The sequence below is a fragment of the Aythya ferina genome (assembly GCF_964211825.1).
Source record: "Aythya ferina genome assembly, chromosome: 15".
Taxonomy (NCBI): Eukaryota; Metazoa; Chordata; class Aves; order Anseriformes; family Anatidae; genus Aythya; species Aythya ferina.
The window spans coordinates 12522881-12542240 of NC_140314.1; the positions used below are offsets into that span (position 1 = coordinate 12522881).

At 59.0% G+C, this 19360-nt stretch overlaps 1 protein-coding gene across 7 annotated transcripts in view; it reads right to left on the reverse strand.

The window, feature by feature from the left end:
• Positions 1-10554: 10554 nt before the first annotated feature.
• Positions 10555-19360, reverse strand: part of LOC311445098 (ankyrin repeat and fibronectin type-III domain-containing protein 1-like) — a 184318-nt gene continuing 175512 nt past the window's right edge. For all 7 annotated transcript variants that reach the window (XM_084536816.1, XM_084536817.1, XM_084536818.1 and 4 more), the window contains 12 exons: positions 17875-17982; positions 17555-17654; positions 17149-17281; positions 16667-16786; positions 16179-16394; positions 15867-16033; positions 15427-15577; positions 15173-15341; positions 14770-14936; positions 14245-14455; positions 13541-14172; positions 10555-11811 (listed from right to left, as the gene is read on the reverse strand). In XM_084536816.1, the coding sequence (XP_084392942.1) occupies positions 11524-11811; positions 13541-14172; positions 14245-14455; positions 14770-14936; positions 15173-15341; positions 15427-15577; positions 15867-16033; positions 16179-16394; positions 16667-16786; positions 17149-17281; positions 17555-17654; positions 17875-17982 (2462 nt within the window). In that variant the 3' untranslated portion in view covers positions 10555-11523. The remainder of the gene's footprint in view (positions 11812-13540; positions 14173-14244; positions 14456-14769; positions 14937-15172; positions 15342-15426; positions 15578-15866; positions 16034-16178; positions 16395-16666; positions 16787-17148; positions 17282-17554; positions 17655-17874; positions 17983-19360) is intronic.

Genomic DNA, 19360 nt, shown 5'->3' on the forward strand with positions numbered 1-19360 from the left:
AGATCTAGGATTTTAGCATTGCGCTCACGTCCAGTGCTATCATTACAGATGCACGGAGCAGAGATGGTCATGCACAACTCCGTGCTTCTTCCCCTTGCTTCTTCTTGACTGCAATTGCCCTGTCGCCCTGCGCCCATGGGCTGCTCCAAATCCTTGAGCATTTTCCAACAGCCAACGTCCACTCATCTGCCTCTTCCCCTTCTTCCCCTGTTCCTTTTCCCGTGCATTAATGCTTCTGGGGAGCAGGCAGACGATGGCTGCTGCCTGCCCAAAAGTTGGTGCTTCACACCTCTGTGAAGCTGGTCGTGGAGGAGCCCTCCCTTGCAGCAGGAGGTCTCCAGGCCTCTTGCAGGAGCAGCCCTGAGCGTGCTGCTGTCCTTCAGCAGCCTTGGAGGCAGCACGGCAGGCAGCATCGCCCTACACCCGGCCATGTAGCGCGGTGCCTACCCTAGAGGGCACCCTCAGAGATGGATGGCACAAGGCAGCCTCTTCCTCTTCTCCAACACCTAAATCATCCCTGCCCCTGGCCTGCAGCCCAGGCAGCATCAAGGCTGCTCGAAACCCCTCTTTAGCAAGCCTGCTCACTGGCTGTGCTCCCTGTTAGCAGCAGCCGGGTATTTCTGCACCCAGCCAGGCACAAAACCCGCCAGGCGCATCTGCAGGCACAGGGCTGAGTGCTCCACGAGCGCCTCGGCAGTGACCTTGCTGGCTGGCGAGGAGCAGCCCTGAGGCTCCCTGGAGTGCCCTGCTCCACTTCTCCTGCCACAACCTGGTCCAAATGGGAGCGTGGCAGTGCTGGGATGAGGCTCCAGCAGGGATGTCACTGGGCACGGTGCTGGTGCTGGCATGGGACGGGTCCCCATGAGCACCGAAGGGTGCACAGAGAGGACTGGGCGGGCTCCGACTGTGGGCAGCGCAGCCCTGCCAGATGCTTTTCAACAAAACCTTCAGCCCGCTGCTGCCTTTCCTTCTGGCACGTCCCTCTCCTGGTTGTTTCCGACAGTGTGATCGCCCATGCAGGATTTTCAGTCGCCTGAGAAGGGCTGAAGCTGTCAGTGAATGCCAAATGGATGGAGATGCTGCTCTGAGGGCTTGGGCAAAATGGAAAATGCACTGGGGCAGGGTGAGGGCTTAAGTGAGGAAGGGATGTGGGGAATGAGGCTCTGCTGAAGCTCCAGGTCTCCTGCTCCTGCCCTCGGCCTTGGAGGGCAGGGAGGAGAGGTGTTGGATAAACCGTGCTGTTAGATGGACCACAGGGAATAGGAGGCAGAAGGGGGAACTGCGGGACCGGCGCAGCCCACGTGAAGTGCATCACCTATACACAAAAAGGATTCACACGTGCCAGCTGTCTGCACTGCTCCAGAGAGGGTGAAGGGGAGCAGAGGTGGTTAGGAGCAGAGACAGTGCTGGCACAGGGTACACAGCACCAGGAAAACCCGCTGCTGCCGCAGGGATGGGAGCTCTCACCCGGCGGCTGTTGGAGCCCTCCAGGCAGCTGAGCTCTCCTCACTTGCCCTGGGTCTCTGAGGGGGAAAAGCACCAGACTGGTGGCTAAGTCCTGTGATTTACAGCACATCTGATAGTCCTAGTCCATTAGCAAAACATGCAGTTGGCCATGAAAGGCACATCTGCCTATTTTAAAGACTATAGTAATGGTGAAAGCTCCAACACATGGATTTCTGTAAGAAAACTTGCACTGTAAATTGCATTCCAAAATGATGTCTTCCATCAAATTCAATGGGACAGTTATTGTATGGTAATTAAACACTACTGAACTATTCAACCATTGGATGGTGAATAGAGACCTGGTTGCAGAAAGCCACCCAAGCCTGCAGAACACCCACAGACTCCCACCGTGCCTGCTTTGGTCCTGAGCCTGTGATGGGCTCTGGCAGGGCCAGGCAGAGGGCAGGGCTCTTGAGGGCCAAGTGGTGAGGGCACCGGGACGCCTGCACAGCCACAGCAGCTCTCCAGGTGGTGACATGACTGCAGGTGAAGTTTTTGTGGCCTTCCCCCTGGAATTCAGCTGTCCGGAGGACAACGCGTTCCTCACTCTTCCCGAGACCTCCTGGTTGCACTGCTTTGCACGGCTTTCTTCGCTTTTATTTACCTGGGTGACCTTACTTTGCCGTGTGTGGGGCCCTCCAAGAGGTGCACGTCTCCACGTGTGCTGCAGATACCCAAAGACAGGCCAAGGGGAGGCTGCGGTGGGGAGGGAGCGTGCTGCAGAGAGCGTTTGTGCCCGGCCCTGAGCCCAGCGCTTTGCACCCAAGCGCAGGCTGGCAGGGGCAGCGAGCCCGAGGTTCCTCGAAGGTTTCTTTATGAGCAGCCAGACCGAATGATAATGAAGTGGAGACACAGACAGGGCTGTTTCCAAATCTTTACTGGTGCATGACATTATAACCCAACCCGTTCCACCCAGCGCCTTGTCCAGGAGCTTTTGCACGCTCCAGCCCAGGACTGCCAAGCTCTCTGCACAAAGGCAGTGCGCTGATAAAGCCTGCGGACACTTTCAAGTCTGCTAAAAAGATGTTTTGAGGTGACAGATCTTAAGCTACACACAGAGCCGAGCGCTGCTCTGCTCTCCACACCCTTCCCCGCTGCCAGGGGAAAGCAGCCACTATCAGTGATAGCTGGATCCAATTTATTAGGCGCTTCGAGGAGACATTCATCAGGCAAGGAGATAAATAATCTTCAGATGGAACAATTAAATTTAATTGCCTGAAGATTATTTGTCTCCTTCCCTGATGATTGTCTCTGCTGAGCGCCTTATAAATTGGATCCAGCTATCAGCAATATTAACTGTGCTTCCCCTCAGCATTGGCCCAGCTGCCCAGACCAAAACACTGGGCTCAGAGGAAACTTTCACTGCTACATTGAACCCTTAATGCTCTCGTGTGCCTTTTGTTTTGTGGTGAGGCAGGCGCTGCAGTCCAGGTTGCTGGCTGTGTCGGGCTGGGGGTGCTCCTCGGCCACATCCTGAGCCCAGCGGTGCTGCACGGGGGCTGCAGGTGCTGGCCCTGGGCTGGGGCTGGCCCTGCAGCCTGGCGAGGGGCTGGAAACCTCCCGAGCCTTCCTGGTGCTCTTTCTGTAGGTCTACATGACAGCGGTTCCCTGCTGGGTAAGGGTGTTAGGAGGGACAGGGTGATCCCACAAGGATCCTACAAGACTTTGGTGAGCTGGGGCTTGCCGTGGCCAGAGGAGTGAAGAGCCCAGGTGGGGTTTACGGCGCGCAGCAGAGCAGCACTGGTGCATGCAGGAACCTCCTCGAGCTGGCCGTGAGAGAAATGGTGATGGAGCCGTGTCTCCAAGGGTAGAGACCTCCAGCGTGCGTGTGGCCGCACTGGTGCCTGCCCTGGTCAGCCTGCCAGCGAGGCAGCCAGCGAGTGTGGGAGCGCGGCACTTCCCAGCGAGGCGCAGTGAGGGTAGCCACCACAATCGTGCTACTCCAGGCCGGGACCAAAGCTGGAATCTCTTCAACAACCCAAGAGCCATCAACTCCCTCCTCTGAATGTGTCTGAAGTCTGGAAAATATCTTAAATATGGGAGAGGAAAGGGAGGGGTTTGATCCTCAGCTGGTGTAAATCAACGGAGCTTCATTGACGTTGTTGGACGATACTGAGACTCATGTCCTCTGACCCCAAAAATTTCTAGAGAGGGAGGTAATGACTTCAGAGCATTCCAGTGTTGCAAGAGATTGTCCTACAGCCCGGCAGAGGGGAGGCCACAGCTCCAGGGGCTGGGAAGCATGGGGCTAAGCATCTCCACAAGGGAAGGGGAGAAAATCCCCCAAAGGTGCTTGGTGCTCAGTGGAAGGCAGGCTGGAGAGCAGAGCAGCTGGGCTGCGGGACCACAGGAAGCTCTTCCTCCCGCACCTTTCTGTGTGTGCAAGGGCTCTGGGTGCGTGTTACCACGATGCCCTGCCTCAGCCCACCTCTGGACACGGGGAAGTCCTCCCATGTCAGCCGAGCAGAACCCAAACCCACCGGTGCCTCCCCGCACACGGTGCCATGGGCGCTACCAGCGGCTCTCCCCACATCTCCCCTGCCTGCCTTGTGACGACCCAGGCTGTTGGTGACTGCCAAGAGCCACGGGCAACGTGACCCCCGGCTGCAATGTGCCCACTCCCGCGACAGACGCGCCGTGTCCGGGCGTCCCTGCGCGAGGCAGTGCTCAGAGGTGCGGGCTGGGCGCCAGCGCCGCGCTCCTTCCTGCGCGGCGCAGAAGAGCCCCTGGAATCAACATGTTTACTGACAGGCTCCTGCTCTGCTGGCCTGGTTTTCTAAGGAAATGAAGCTTGTGCAATCACATTGTCTGGGGGTGTCTGTTCCTAATAACTTCTGAGTCCACCAGCCAATTCCGAGCCGATCTGACAGGGGGAGAGGTCTCAAAGCGCTGCGTCCTCCCGAGCCCGCTGGCGAGCAGGGCCCAGGTACCTTAGGCAAGGCAAGGAACAGAAGCATCTTCTACTCGAGATCACAAAGGCAGGAAGCAAGGTCACGTTTGGCTGCCACGAGGCAACCCAAGGACCAGTTGGGAAGAGGACCTCCGCCAGCAGCGACCAGAGCTGGATGCGCCGTGGGCTGGGAGAAACATGCGTGTCCGGAAGGACGAGCGCTCCAGCTAAGCAGGGCCTGGCGCTGCCTGCAGTTAGCGCACGTCTGGGCAGGGAAGGACAGTGTCTGCAGCGAGCCATGGCTGCCAGAACGCGTGGAGCTGAGCGCTGAAACGCCTCCAGCTCCCCGAAGCGCCGGGGCTGCGGGATCCTCGGCCGGAGCACCCCGGCGGCGGAGGAAGCGCGCTGCCAGGAGCGGAGCAGGGTGGCGGGCACCTCGCCAGGTGGAGCACGACCTGCCACAGCCTCGTCCTGCCTCGGTCAGGGTGGGATCTGGGGACAGCAGCGCCTTCCTTCTCCTTGCATCGACGCTGGTTTAATTTGCTGAAGGCGTTCGATGGTGCACATGGTGTCTTGAGCTCAGCACTGCCAGTAATATGAGCTGAACAGAGCTGGAGAGGGCTTTTTTTTTTTTCTTTTCTATTTTTTTTTTAAGCGCCTATACAAACATGATTTGTTTTGTAATAACTCTTCTTCTGTTTTGTTTTGAAGGGGATGATGGCTCTGGGATCTGAGGGGCTGGGAGACAGCTCTGAGCAGCTCAAATTCCTCCCCACGTGCTATCAATTAACGTCTTCATTAAACACCCAGATCAAAGCCGCTTCCAGCCAGAGCATGACGGCACAACAGAGCCCGGCTCTGTGAAGTCACCCACAATTGGTGACAAATTAAAAAAGGGCTTGGCTTGTCCTCTACCAGCTACACATGGAATGGGAGATAGCTGAGAACGGAGGGAGTGAGTGTCTTCCCTTGGCTCCCCATCACCGCTTGGACCAGAAAACAAGACCTAACCACGGTGCATGACAACAGAGCTGCTGCATGTGTGCTTGCTGAGAGCCACCCTGGCCCAGCAGCCTGCTCAGGCCGCCTCTCTGGTGCTGCTGGTGCCCAGGGCACCTCTCCAGTTGAGCTGTCGAGACTTGACCTGGAGTTAACCTAGCAAAGCACGAGGGCTGGGAAAGTCATCTGGAAGAAAACAAGACCACAAAATTGTCCAGATGGATGTTTCCTAGAGGCTCTCCAACATGTTCTCTGCCTCTATTTTATTCCTTTACTTCTCTGTGGGCTTCCAGGGACCCTGACCCGCTGGCATCCCAGCTGCCATCCACACATCCCAAGCAGTGAGGGACCTGCTGCTTCATCCTGCTGGTGCTCCCCCCAGAGATGCTTGCCATGGCCATGTTTGCCACCAGCTGCTGCAAGCTGCTGGTCCCCAGCCCTCGGCTCCTTCCTGGCTGTGCGTGGTGGGCTCTGGGGTCCTGGAGGTGCTGGGTGGTTTTGCCCACGTCTGTGTGGCACCCACCGATGCTGCCTGTGGGGCACAACAGCACAGTTCTCCATCTCATTCCTGTGCCCAAATGCATGCGGCGTTCGTGGCTGCCCTGCCTGATGCCACCCGAGGAAATTTGTCTTCAAAGATGCCAGGACCAGCAATTAATTGGTCATTTCCTGGATCCCTCAAGGTAAATTTTGGAGGCTTCAGCACCTGGCTTCAGCTCACTGGTGTCATTACAGGGCAAATTGTGTGGGCAGCGTGGAGCCGCAGCACACACAAAAGCATTGCCCTCATCTGAGCCGTGCTGCTGTAGGAGAGCCTCCAGCCGTGACCCGCCGAGCTTTGCATCGATGAGCGGCGCAGCAGGAGGCAGGGCTGCGTTTGGCCCTAACACAGAGAGATGAATGGAGCGTGCTGCTTGTGAGGGAGCAGGAACAGCAGTGCCGGGACCAGGAATAAGAGATAACATCTCCCCACACACTCCCCCACCACGATGCACAGTTGCAAACTGCAGCAGCCGCTGCTCGTCCTTCCCAGGACACCTCGCCCCTCTCGCCTCCTCCTCTGGGCTGCCTGGCTGGGAGCACACAGGACAGATTTCCAGGAGCTCGGCTGAAGCACCTAGCACATCTAGCTTGCAGTTTCAAGGTGCTGTCAGAAGCCAGATGCCACATGGAGCACCAGGAATTGGCTGATGCCACGGTGATGGGCGACTGCGGGCAGCAGTGGCGGCTCTGTGCACTGCACTCTGCTGCGGTGCTTTGGGGCTCGGGGGCAGCAGGGATGTGGCTGGCTGTGGGAGCAGCACACACATCTACCACTGCCAGGGCAAAACGAGCCTCAGCAGCGAAACCACCGCGCTGCCGTGATGCTGAAGCCAGCCCCAGCCCTGCTGCAGCGGGACGGGCACGGCACCGCTCACCGTAGGATGCTCCGCTCCAGCAGTGCTGTGATGAGCCTAGGAAAGTGGTCCAGCAGCTCAACCACAGCCAGTGAAGAGCAAAACCGTCCTCTTGTTGCTATCTTAATTCACAGACCAAATCAAACTTCTTCAGGACAAGTATGTCTGCATCTCTTTGAAGCCTGAGTCAGCAAAATGCACGCTCAGCCCTAAATGTGTGGTTTTAGGTCTATCGGATTAAGCTGGGGCTCGAGGCAAAACCATAGAAAAAAAAGTTGTTATGACACATCATCTGCTGGGTTGTTCTTTTTTCTTCCCACTAAAAACACCATTTTAGCCACAATATAAACGTTCATAAAGGATTGTTGGTTTCAACAAATGGTATCTTCCAAAATTCTTGAGTTAGAACAAACTTGTAAATACTCACACTGTCCTGCCCATCTGTTTTGTTTGTTTGTTTGTTTGTTTTTTTCTTTTGAAGGTGAATGTTACTTTCTCTAAGAAGTCTTTTTATTTATTTTTTTCTTTCTTTCTTTCTTTCGAGTGGGAAATCAAATCAAATCAAATAAAGCACTCTTTTCCTCATGAGTTTTTTACCTTTGTGCTTTTGGTTCCTGTTTTCATGAGGTTTTATTTTCCAAGTCGCTTAGGGAACAGACCACTTCCCTGCATCCCGGGAGTCTTCACGGGGTGGAAAGATCTGTTTGCTGCCCAGTCTTTAGGTGGGTTTGAAGAACCAGAAATCCTAGACACACTGAAGTCAGCCGGGGCTTTCCGATGGTGCTAACGCCACCAGGACTCCCATCTCCTCCCTTCCAAGTGTCCTCGTGGTTGGGAAATTACAATCTTGGTCTGAAACCTGCATTGTCCAGCCCGGTTCCACATGGGAAGTGGCTCTGCCCACAGCGTACAGAGTACACCAGTGTGTGGCTTCCCGCAGAAACCTGGGCTGTCTGGGGAACGGCGAGCCCCTGGCCAGCAGGGCTTTGCTCGGCGTGGCTGCGTCCTCAGCGGGCATCTGTGCTGGGGACGGAAAGTGTGGGCACGCGGCAGCCCCCTGACTCAGCCAGCACAAATCCGATCACACCACAGTTCAGTTACAAGGCGATGCTATTTATAAGCTACCTGGGTAAACAGTCCGCGCGACTACACAGTAATTGCACAGAGTTCCTACAGATGATAGAGCGGTAATTAACTTAGTAATTGCGTGTGCCAGAATAACCCTGGAACTTCCCCTCTCCTTTGGATGCCTGGCACGGCTCTCGCGCGCTTTTCTCGCCTCCTGTTTGAGGGAGCTGGAAGAAAGGCTTCCACTGACTTCAGCACATCTTGGAGCAGGCTCAGAGCATCTCCCATCTGTGGAAACTGCAGCTGCTTGAACAGAAAGGGTAACTCCTCAGCTTTCCCCAGTAACCAGCACTAAGGCAAGAAATTCTACAGCAGGGACGCAAGAGAGAAGTGTCCCAGGGAAAATAAACAAAAAGCAAACAAACAAAACAAAGCAAAACAAAAAAACACGTCTCAGGCTCAGCCAAACCTCGGGAAACACAAAGCTGGATTTGTTTGAGCAACTCCCTTTGGATGGGAGAAAAGAAATGCAGATGCTTCAGAACTGATGCCAACAAGCTCCTGATTTGGGGGAGGAAACACAGAGTGTCACAATTTAGGTTTACTTCTGTGAATCCATACAGTGCGAGCAAAATACCACGGCGTGGTGGCTCTTCTGGCGATATAAATTCACGCAGTCCCGTTAACCTTCCTGGAACTCCGCCAGTTTTCTCCTGCTCAGCTCCTGGACCTGGGCCTACCTCCAGGTGGAGCGAGCAGAAGGCCTGGTCGCAGGACGGGACAAGCCGATGCGTGCCTCTCGCTGTCACACAATAATCCGCTTTCAAACACTGCTCCTGATGGAAATTATGTCGACAGAGACAAAAAAAAAACGCCCCCACCAAGCGCACAGTGTTCTGCAGCGGCATCTTTTGGTGCTCCCAGTGCCTGGAAGAGGAGCGCCTGTCCCCGCCGAGGGGAGCGGCCGCAGCCCCCAGGGCAGGGAGAAAATGCAGCTCCTGCTGCTGCTCTCGGGCCCTGCCACATCCATGCTGATGCTGGGGTCAGGAGAAGCCCCAGACCAGTTGGTTTGCTGTTGGTTTAACAGCAGGGGACGAGCGGTGCTGCCAAAGCAAAGTGTTTTCTACTGGGTTTGGGTTCATGCACAACGGGCTGCTCGTGAGGTCTCCCAGTTCCCCGTGCTCGCGGTTTCTCCCGGTTCCCCAGATCAGCGCTGCTCACATCTGCCCTCCCATGGATGAGATATTCAGGGATGCTCCAGCCACCAGGACTCGGGGTTGGCTGCGTGAGGTACGCACACACGTGTGTGTGGATGGCCCCAGTGCGGGGTTTGTGTGTGGTGGACGCTTTCGCCTGGGCTCAGGTAGGAATGGGGCACGCAGGCGGATGCCCGAGCCACTGGGCAGGGTGGTGTTTGCTCTGGGATGTTGGCAGTGCCCACAGCAGGCAGAGCTGGGGACATGGCACTGCAGGGATGGGGGTGTCTGCACCTGGAGACACTGGTCTGCACCAGCACGGTCCCCCTGGGCTCCTCCTGGACTCCAGCTTCCTTTTCTCATTAAAATACTGGGGAAAAAGGGACTGCTACAAGCACAATGACGCCTCTCCCAGCTCTGCTGTTTCCTAGTACCAGGAGACAGCAGGGCTGAGGCCAGGTGCTCTGGGGACCTGCCTCCACGGCACGCGTGACAGCATGGACGTGAGGGAAAGCCCCTTTGCCAAATTGCTGTCACCAGTGCCACTAGCCCTAAGTGAGAGGACAATACCTGCCCCACCTGTCCCAGAGCCTCAGTGCCCCTTCTTGCCATGAGCTGCTGAGCCCCAGGGCTGTGTTTCAGCTGTAAGAGACCATCCTGCATGTGCAACAACCTTCCAAAGGGGAACCACCGACCTCTGCGCACACAGCTCCCGGCTCCACGCGGCTTCCAGCAGCCACACGGGCTCCCCACGGCCGCACACAGAGCCCGCCTGGTGTCTGCTCCCACTCCTTGGCTGTGGGGAAGGGCAGGACAGAAGGCTTCAGGACCTGGAAAGAAAACATCGGGATGTGCCTACGGAGCCACTCAGGAAGAGATGAGGTGGACATGGCCCTGCCCTAACACTTGGCACAGGCTGTGACTCCCAGGAGTTGTCCACCAGCCCTCTCCTGCCCCAGTCGGAGGTGCCACCAGGGGATGCATGTGGCCAGGCCGATGGGGGGTGTCACAGGCCCACGCTGGCTCCTCACCGTGTGTCCCAGCACAGTGTGGCCGACCCAGTGAGGCCTGGAGAAGGGGAACCTCACCTGCGAGGGGTGCCGGCCCCCTGCCTTGTGCGCTGCCTCTCCTCTGAAAGCGCTCGTGGCAGCTGCAAGGCAGCTCTGGCCACCCTCCATGCTCTTCTCCAGGTGCTTGTCTCTCGGAGGAGGCTGCAGGACAGGAGCAGGGTGTGTAACTGCACACCTGTGGGTGCTCGGGCCCTGCAGCCACCAGGTTTCCAGCACCTGAAGGTGACAGATCGCTGCCTTCAACTTGCCTGTTCCTCTCACACACAGGGTGTGTGCTAACACAAACCTCTGCTGGGTCGAGAGCATCCCATTAACCACTTCTGGGAAAGGCAGGCCCAGGCACTGAAACTAGGGATAATTTGGGGGACGTGGGTTAAGGACAGAGGCCCTGCTCATCAGGCCGTGAGAAGGAAGAGAGCAATACACGGTCAGCAGCAGTCATCTTTACTATGGACCACAGGATCAGAAAAATAACCTTGTGAACAAGAGACCTAGTTGCTAACAAAGTGTCATGCTGTAGGACATACAAGAGAGGCCACTCACAATCACCAGAACAAAACAGCAACCGAGGAGGAAAGGGAATCCCAAGGTGGTGCTGGGTGTGCTGCAGCAGATGCCCTATAGCAAACCTCTAGTGGTGGTGTCAGCACAGCTGCGTACACGTGCATGTGAGTGGGGGGCTGTTGGCGTGGCTTCCTTTTGCCTCTAAAACAAGAAAAAGGGTCTTCACCTCCTATACAACTCCAGTGTCTCTAGCACAATTATTTTTTTTTTTCCAGAAAACAAAACAAAACAAAACAAAACACATTCTGGTCTGAGAACTATGTGCAAGAACTGTTTCTCCAGGTACAGTGAAACGAGGACGGATAGGGAACACCCTTCTCAGTGCTGTCCTTGTGCATCATGCCCTCTCCTCATCGACACTGCGACTCTAGCCAGCAATCCTCCGTGGCTCTTCCTTCACTAAATCCCAGACAAGGATTTTCAGAAAAAGAAAGGAAAAAAAAAAAAAAAGAGTATTGCTGCTCCTTCGTGTAATATTTTTTCCTCTCTCTCCCCCCCCCTTTCCCCTTAAAAATGTTTGCTTTCAAAAATTCCATTCCTGCAAGGATTCCTCCCAAGCTCTGAGGTCTCCGCGCTCCACCCTCATCTTCTGCAGTCAGAAAAAACGAGTCTCGATGTCTCTTTGGTTAAAAAAAAAAAAAAAAAAAAAAAAAAAAAACGAAAAAAAAAAAAAAAAAAAACAACAAAACCCAACACAAACAAGTAACACACAGCCCGGTATGATCCCATTCCACCCCGCGGACGCCTGATGAGAGGGTGTCTGTGGAAGAAGGAAGCATCAGAGACGCGCTGTCTGCCGCAGGGCCGAGGCCCCCGCGCCGCCGCCGCTCCTCTCATACGGTGGTGGCGGGCCCGAACTGCAGCACCAGGGGCGACGTCTCCTTGATGCGGACGAAGAAGCGCCCCTCGGGCCGGGCGGCGTGCAGGGCCAGGGGCAGGAAGTCATCGGGCAGCCACCGCTCGCTCTCCTCGGAGGCGAACACCAGTCCGAAGTGCTCCAGCTGCTCCTCGCCGTAGCAGAAGGCGGCCGAGCCGCCCAGCACGCCGCGGGAGACGTCGTTCATCTCCAGCACCACCAGCTTCACCACCTCCCCGGCCGACGTCTGGCTGGTGATGTGCAGCTGCGGAGAGACAAAGGTGGGAGAGACGGGCGGTCAGGGGGGGACGAGGAGGGCCAGGGGCAGCGGCCGCCCTCCGCAAGCTGTCGGGGGGCAGGAACGGCCCCAACGAGGTGCCCGGGGACACGCGGCACGCCGGGGCGCAGCTCCTGCACCTCTCTCCCCCTGGCTGCACCCTCCGTCCTCATCCTCACAGCTCAGCGTGGCTGTCCTGCCTGCCACCTACGGCTCGCCCGCGCTGCCCCGTGCCTGCAGCTTGCAAGGGCTGCATGGTCTGAGCCCTGCTCCTGCCAGCTCAGAGGTGTCAAAGCCCCTCCTGCGAGCAGCACCCAGGCCCCCAGCACCACAGCACCACAGGCGCCCTGGTGCTGAGCTCCTTGGGAAGCGGGGCTCAAGTTAATCCCCTCGGAGAGCACCCGGGGGGGCTCTGCCCACCAGCTCTCCTTGCCCTCCCTCACCGCTTCGCTGGGGATTGCCCTCTGAATCCTGAGGCAGGACAAGAGCACCAGGACTGCCGGGCTCTTGCTGCCAGCAGCCGTCAGGAGCCCGATCCTTCCCTTCAAAGGCCCTCGGCCGGGCAAGGCGACGGTTTCCTTTGGCACATCCGTGAGGGCCTGCGGAGCGCCGCGGGCAGTGCCCCGGCAGGGTGGTCCAAGCCCTCGGCCCACGTGAAGCCTGCCAGCTCCGAACAATCATCATGGGGCTCAGCTGATTTACGCCAGCCGAGGAGCCTTTCCTTTGAACTCGGTTCTTCGAGGAGAACATCGTAAAACGCTTTCAAGCAGGCATGTCCCGAGCTTTGCAACTTCAAAAGCCACGTGGGCAGCCCGCCAGGAACCCAGGGCTGCACTTCAGTTGCATAGAAATCTATGGTAATTTCTCAAATGGAAAATAAATACTGCGAGTCAGATTTCCCTCTGCTTCTAACATCCCTGCTGGGTGAAGAGAAACTGGCTATCAAAACTGCCTGGCAATAAACCTCCAGCCCTGCAGCCTGCTCCTTCCTGCACCCTTTTGCAGACGAGCCGCACTCGGGCTGCTCCATGAGCCATGGCACCGGGAATTTCACCAGGGAAGCTTCAAGAGGGGAAGGACTTGGTGGCTGGAAGCAGAGGAGGTGGCAGAGCACAGAGGGGACCTGCCTGGGCTGCGTGCCCGCGGGCTCCAATGGGTGCAGGCAGCCTGGAGCTTCGGGAGCCAGCTCAGCTCCAAAGCCCTGCCACAGCCAGGGAGGGAGCAGAGAGGACCCACGGGGGGCTCGTGGGCCCCGGTGCCCCCGGTGAGGAGGCAGCTCTGTCTGCCCCTTCCAAGGGCTGAGGCAAGCTGCCCTCTGCTCCCTTCCCCATCCATGTGCACGTGGCTGCAGGGAGGGGAGCAGAGACCACGGAGCTGAGGCTGGTGACCCCGGATGGCACTAAGCAGTCAGGCTGAGTGCCAAACCCCAACCCTGCCTTCTGTCCTCAGAACACCCTGCTGGCTAAGCTGGTGGCCCCATCCCGGCCCCTGAGCAGCAGAGATGGGCACATGGGCTGAGCTGCAGGGGACGTGGGGTCCCCCATGCTGTGCTGAGGGCACAGGGACACGGGACTGCAGCGCTGGGGGTGTCCTGGGGACCTGCCCCTCAGCATGGCAAGGATGGAGACGGCAGAGCCAGGAGAGGGCCACGCAAGCCTGCAGTGCCTGCCTCCCCCATCCTGGCAGCCGCACCGCTGCCTTTAGTAGGCTCCGGTACCTTGACACTGGTCTCTTTGGAGAGTCCGGTTTCATACTGAGGGCAGACCCGCAGGGTGACAGAGCCCGGCTTCTTCCCGCGGTCGGCCAAGCACCCGGGCTGCTCCAGTGGCTCCTGGCAGCTCGGAGTCCACTCCGCCGAGCGCGTCCGGCCGCGCTCGGGGCTGGGTGCGGAGCCAGTCCCCATCCTGAGCTGGCCGCTGTGGCCCCCGGGGGTCCTGCTCTCCGTCGGGGAGCTGTCAACGGAGCCGGGGCAGGACTTTCTGGCCACCGGGCAGAGGGGCTTGGGGAAGTCCAGGCTGCTGGTTCGCACGCAGTACGCCTGCCGCTTCTCCGTGATGCGCAGCAGCTCGATCTGCCGGCTGGGCAGGACGAAGTCGCTGTCGTAGAGCTCGGGGGGCGGCCGGGGCTCCGGCGGGGGCAGCGGCACCGGCTGGAGCTCGTGGCTCTGCAGGACGTCCGGGGCGCTGTCCCGCAGGCTGCGGGGCGCCCTCCTGCCGCAGCACTCGGGCCCCGAGGAGGAGGACACCAGGTCGAGCTCCTTCGGGCTCTGCGCCCTGCTGGAGTCGTAGTCGCTGTCGGTGGCCAGGAACACCTCGGAGGAGCCCTCCTCGTCCGACAGCCCGTGCAGGTCTGCAAGGGAAGCAAAGAGGTCGTCGGCTTGGCGTGAGGGGGAGCGGGAGCTGTGCAAAGCCGGGCCCTTACCGGAGTTGAGCTTACGGCTGGTCTCTGGGGAGGGCGCCGGGGAGGGAAGGAAGTCGAGGTGGGACGAGGAGGATTGGGTCTTCTCCTTCATGGCACTGCTGGAGGTGCTGAGGAACCCGCTGAGGGACACCCCACAGGACGGCTGCTTGTACCGGGCGTGCTGCAGGGCATCCATAATCCAGCGCATCTCGCGCCATATCTCCTCCATTTGCTGCCAGAAGAGGAAATAAAGGATCCTTTTCAGAAAGCAAACAACCACCATGAAAAAATCCCCCAACGAAACCCGGCCTCTCCCCACACACCTTTCCCAAGAGGCAAAAGCTCAGGGGAACCCCCCTGGAGCGCGGAACCCCCCGGCAGTGCTTTACAAACCTTTAACGAAGGGATCGCAGCGAGATGCTGCCAGACAAAGCCCTGACACTGTGGGGCCACAGTGGGGAGAAGGGGACAGACCTACTGGGGCATTTCGGTCCCGTGGGCACACCGTGGCCAGCCTGGCTGGCTCCCAGCGCCTGCGCTGCGCACCTGGATGTAATCCTGCACCTGCTGGTGCCTCTGCTTGGCCGTGGAGAGCTCGGCGTCAGAGAAGGCTTCCCTGAGGCTCTGCTGCGAGAGGAGCGACTCCAGCTCCAGGAGGGCAGACACCTGGCAGTACTGCATGATGAACTCCCGGTCGTATGTGAAGAAGTGCACTGAGGGACGGAAGGGAGGAGGAGAATGAAAAATATCAGCTCCCTAGGGGTTCCTCCGTGCCCACCCAAACCGGGGAGCCCACCTGGAGCACTGGAGAGCCCTCAGCACTCCCTCTCCCCCCTCTGCTAGGGAGGTGACAGAGCACAGCCACCCCAGCAGCACCTTCCAGCCCTTCCCAGGCTCAAGGAGAGCAGCACGAGGAGACCCTGGCAGTGCAGGCCACCCCTTTTCTCACCCAGCTCGAAGATCTGCAGCGGCAGCGTGAGGAAGCCAGACTGAGGGGTGTAGGGGTTGTTCTGGCCCGGCGCCGTGCAGACGTCATCTGAGGGAGGCAGCAGCAGCAGGAAGGAGACCTGGCCCCCAAAATCCAGCACCTCTTGGCTGTACAGGCGGAAATCTTTGGCCTGCAAGAGCCCGTCCAAAAGACACGACAGGTAACGGCTGCAAACGTCATCTCCCTCGTCCCTGCACCTTGGCTCCCACCCACACCTCTTGCAACGGGATGTTGACCAGGGTCATCAGCTCCTTGATGGCCGCCTGGAGCTCCTGGAACAAGTGGTTTTGGGATGTCTCAGCCTCTGGCTCCGCAGAAACGGGCTCCTCCATGCTGGCCATCTTCTGCAGCCATTCCCACTCCTCCCTGGAGAACGGCAGACAGAACGTGCTGGAGGGAGCAGCTCGGGGCTGACCTAAACACGCCGTCCCGACGAGAGCTGTGTTTGCTTAGCTCTTCCACCAAGGGGACGTAGGAGCTGTGGTGGCAGCAGGGGGACCTCGGCTTTCTCCAGCCCTAGGCAGGGCTTGGCAGGGACAGGGCTGGGCGGTGGAGCTGCACTGCTTCCTCGAGTCCACACACAAGAGGCAGTGGCCACAAGTGCTCTTGTGCTGGACAAGGCAGAGAAAAAGACCAGATGCCCCCCGAGCCCCACCTGGAGATGTTGGGGTTGGAGCGGATCTTCACGTGGCACAAGATGTTGGGGAGCTGCTCGGGCACCAGCACCCGGATCTGGTCCACGGCGCTGCAGAGCTTCAGGTAGCCCAGGTAGAGGCCCGGGGAAAGGGCATGGCTGCTCCGCTGGTGGTAAGCCAGCTTGTCCTGAGGAGACAGGCACCGCTGGAGTGAGCCAGCCCTCACAGCAAGGTGCTCTCCAGCCCTCGTGTTGGGTGCTGGAGGCGTGAGGGACAGCCCCAGTGTGCTGGCTGGAAGCAGCCCCCGTGTCCCCAGCCCCCTCGCTCAGCACCTGCACAGAGATGAGCAGCGTGTCCAGGGCCGTGGGCTCCTCCGGGGACGACACGGACTTGCGGCTGGTCTGCAGCTTGCAGATGGGAACCCAGCGGACGCTCTCGAAGGTCTGGTTGGTCTTCACCTCCTTCAGGGTGACGATGAGGATGTTGCCCTGCTTGTCTTTGATGGGCTCGAAGAAGACCTGCCCCAGGTCCTGGATGCCCAGCAGCCCCTGCACACCGGGATGGGGGACAGGAGAAAGGTCAGGGGACACCACGCTGCCTGCTGGAAACCTGGCAGAGCACCCACGGACAGTCCCCAGACCCTCCACGTGCTGCAGAACCTGGCACCTGGGGACCCACGGGTGATGGCAAGGCTGTGGCCCAGCTGCAGCCCGGTGGCACAGAGCAGGCAGAGCTGTTTTTTTTCCAGCACTCCCAGAGGAGCACCCCCAAAAATCACTCTGGGAGGCAGAAGGAGGACAGGGACCCCCCCTCCCCTCACCTGCATCTGCGAGATGGCCAGCAGCATCTTGAAGCGCGTCTGCAGGATGCAGGAGCAGGACGACTGGGAGACGGTGACGCACTGCCGCAGCCACAGGATCTCGTCCCACATGCACGACACCTGCAGCACAGCCAGGGGCTGTCACCGCCGGCCGAGCTCCCCCAGCTGCCTGCTCACACGGGGTGGCCCTGGGGACAGCCATCCCTTTCCATCCAAGCTGGGCGAGGAAGGTGCACGCGCACACACCGCTTTCAGCAGCAATGGGGACATTTTTTATGCGCTCCCCTGCCCGAGATGCCTCCCTTTCTAGGAGGGGCACCTTCCTGAGTTGGAGCAGAGCAGTTTTCAGCCCCCACATGTAAGGGTTGCAGTGGAGGTACCCCCCGCACGGTGACACCCCTGGAGGACACCGCGCTCACGGCGGTGGCTGCCCAAATCTCACAGCGTCAGGACGCGCGGCACAGGGCGAGGGGGCTGCCTACCTTGGTGAACCAAAGGAAATCCTGCATGAGCAGGCACGAGTAGGTGTCGTCGATCTCCACCACCGGGATCTGGTCCTCGTGGGTCACCAGGATGTTGTCGTCCTTGTAGAAGATGGCTGTCAGGTAGAGGCCCCTGCGCGGAAGGGAAGACAGGCTGCGGGGTCACCCCTGGCCACCAGCTTCAGTTCCCAAAGGGTCTGTCTCCAGGAGGCAGGGGAGGTGCCCCGTACGGGGCTGGTCCAAACATAAATGTTTGATTTCTGAGCGATGGGACTGAACCCCACTGACAGCATGGGCTCATCCCAAGGAGGGGCCCACCCCAAGCACCTGCAGCCCTGGCTGGCCAGCCCTACACCCCTGTGGGGCCACAGGCTCTGCGACACCACCCCCCTCACGAGGCTCTCACCGCTTCAGTGTCTTGAGGAACTTGCTGCCAGCGTGGAAGAGGTGCTTGAGGCTCTTGGAGACCGAGTGCTTCCTGCTCTGGGGCTGGTTCTTGCAGGGCTCTGGGAAGTGGAGAGCAGAGGGTGCTGCGGCGTGACCCCAAGAGCAGCACCCACAGCCTGGGGGGAGGCGTTGTGGGCTCCTGGGGGGTCACTGCACGAGCTGCCCCGCTGCTCATCCAATTCCTCCGTGCCACCCCAGCTCTTTGTGCTTCAGCAGGTGACCCCCGGAGCCCTGGGGACCAGCAGAGCCCCCCGGGACCACCAGGTGCTGCAGACTCACCGTGGCACACGCAGTGCTGGTGGACGGTCTTCACCTGGCCCAGCAGGTGGTCCAGAGCTTCAGCCTGGCCCCTGCGCCGCGGGGCCCGGCCGTCGTACTCCCTCCAGTCTGCAGGGACAGAGCCGGTGTCACCCCCTGACACCCCTCTCCACGGAGCTGCTCCCCACCCCACGGCACCTCCCGGCACCCCAGACGTGCCCCACAGCACAAGCCAAGGGTCCCGGGGCATTCAGCACTTATGGGGTTTTGGCAGATGCTCTGTTTTGTGCCCCTCTTCCCAGCCCGCAGAGGATCCCCTGGCACAGCACCTCCCTGTCCCCAGCACCATCGCCACGTGCTGGGAGCAGCTCCGGAGCCACCAAGTTCTTTCAGCCCTAGGAACCGCAGCAGATCGGGGAAGCTACAACACGGCCCTGCCATCCTCTGCTAACCCACAGGGTCGGGGTGTGAGGGGCACTTTTGGGGCCGTGCCCAGGAGCTGGCAGGGAGAACGGGGCCAGGAGCTCCCCGAGGCCACCGGCTGCCCCACAGTGAGGGTACAACGGAGGTCAGGAGCAAGGTCCCGCCTGCTCCCGCTGCCCTTAACCTAGCTTAAAAAATAAAACTCTTTCCAGTGTCTTCCCTGGAGCTGCAGCCTCGTCCAGGTGAATGCAGGAGCGGAGCTCACCCAGGCAGACACCCAGGCAGGCTCTCCTGCCAGCCTCACCCTCTATACAGTGGTGGCAGGAGCGGCACGGGGCCGCCAGTGCTTTTACATTAGCTTTAGGTTAATTGCTCTGAACACCCCCTGTCCTGCCTGCTGCTCTTTTCCATGGAAAGTTCAGCTCTGTTAACTTTGGCTGGGGCTCGCCACTATTTTTAGGAGCTTTAAAAACACCCGGGGAGGTGCCTGGCTGTTCTGCTGGGCCAGGAAGGGATCTCTACCGAAGGGAGAAATATTCACGGGGACAGAAATAAGAAAAATCCGTCCTGCTTGATCCCCGTGGATCTCGTGCACACAGAACAGGACCCGTGTGGGACAGCAGAGGGGCTTTAAGGGTGCAAACGTGAACAAACACCCGCTGCCAGGGCAGAGCAAAGCCAGCCTCACACAACGCCGGTTTCTTTACCTGGGCAGGACAGGCCCCTCCAAAAAGCTGCCCCACGCTAAATTACAAAGCTCTGCTAAAAAAACGCAGGGATGGTTTTCCTTCCCCCAGAGGTGGTTTCTTAGCTCAGAAAGCAAAACATCCTCTGTCCGAGCTACCCTAGGAGCAGCTGGCCCAGGTGGCCTCAAACCTCTCCAGCCTTTACCAGGCAGCTAGGCTAATTTCGGGCTGAAAAATAAATATCTGGCAGAGCTCCCAGGGGCCAGAGACAGCATCCCCCAAAGGGCAGCGCTGATGGCTCTGTATACAAGCCCTGCACCCCTTCCACCAGGCACAGCCACCTTGTGGGGCCCACGACCCACCTGCAAACCCTAAATACCACACCCAGCTCTGCCCCT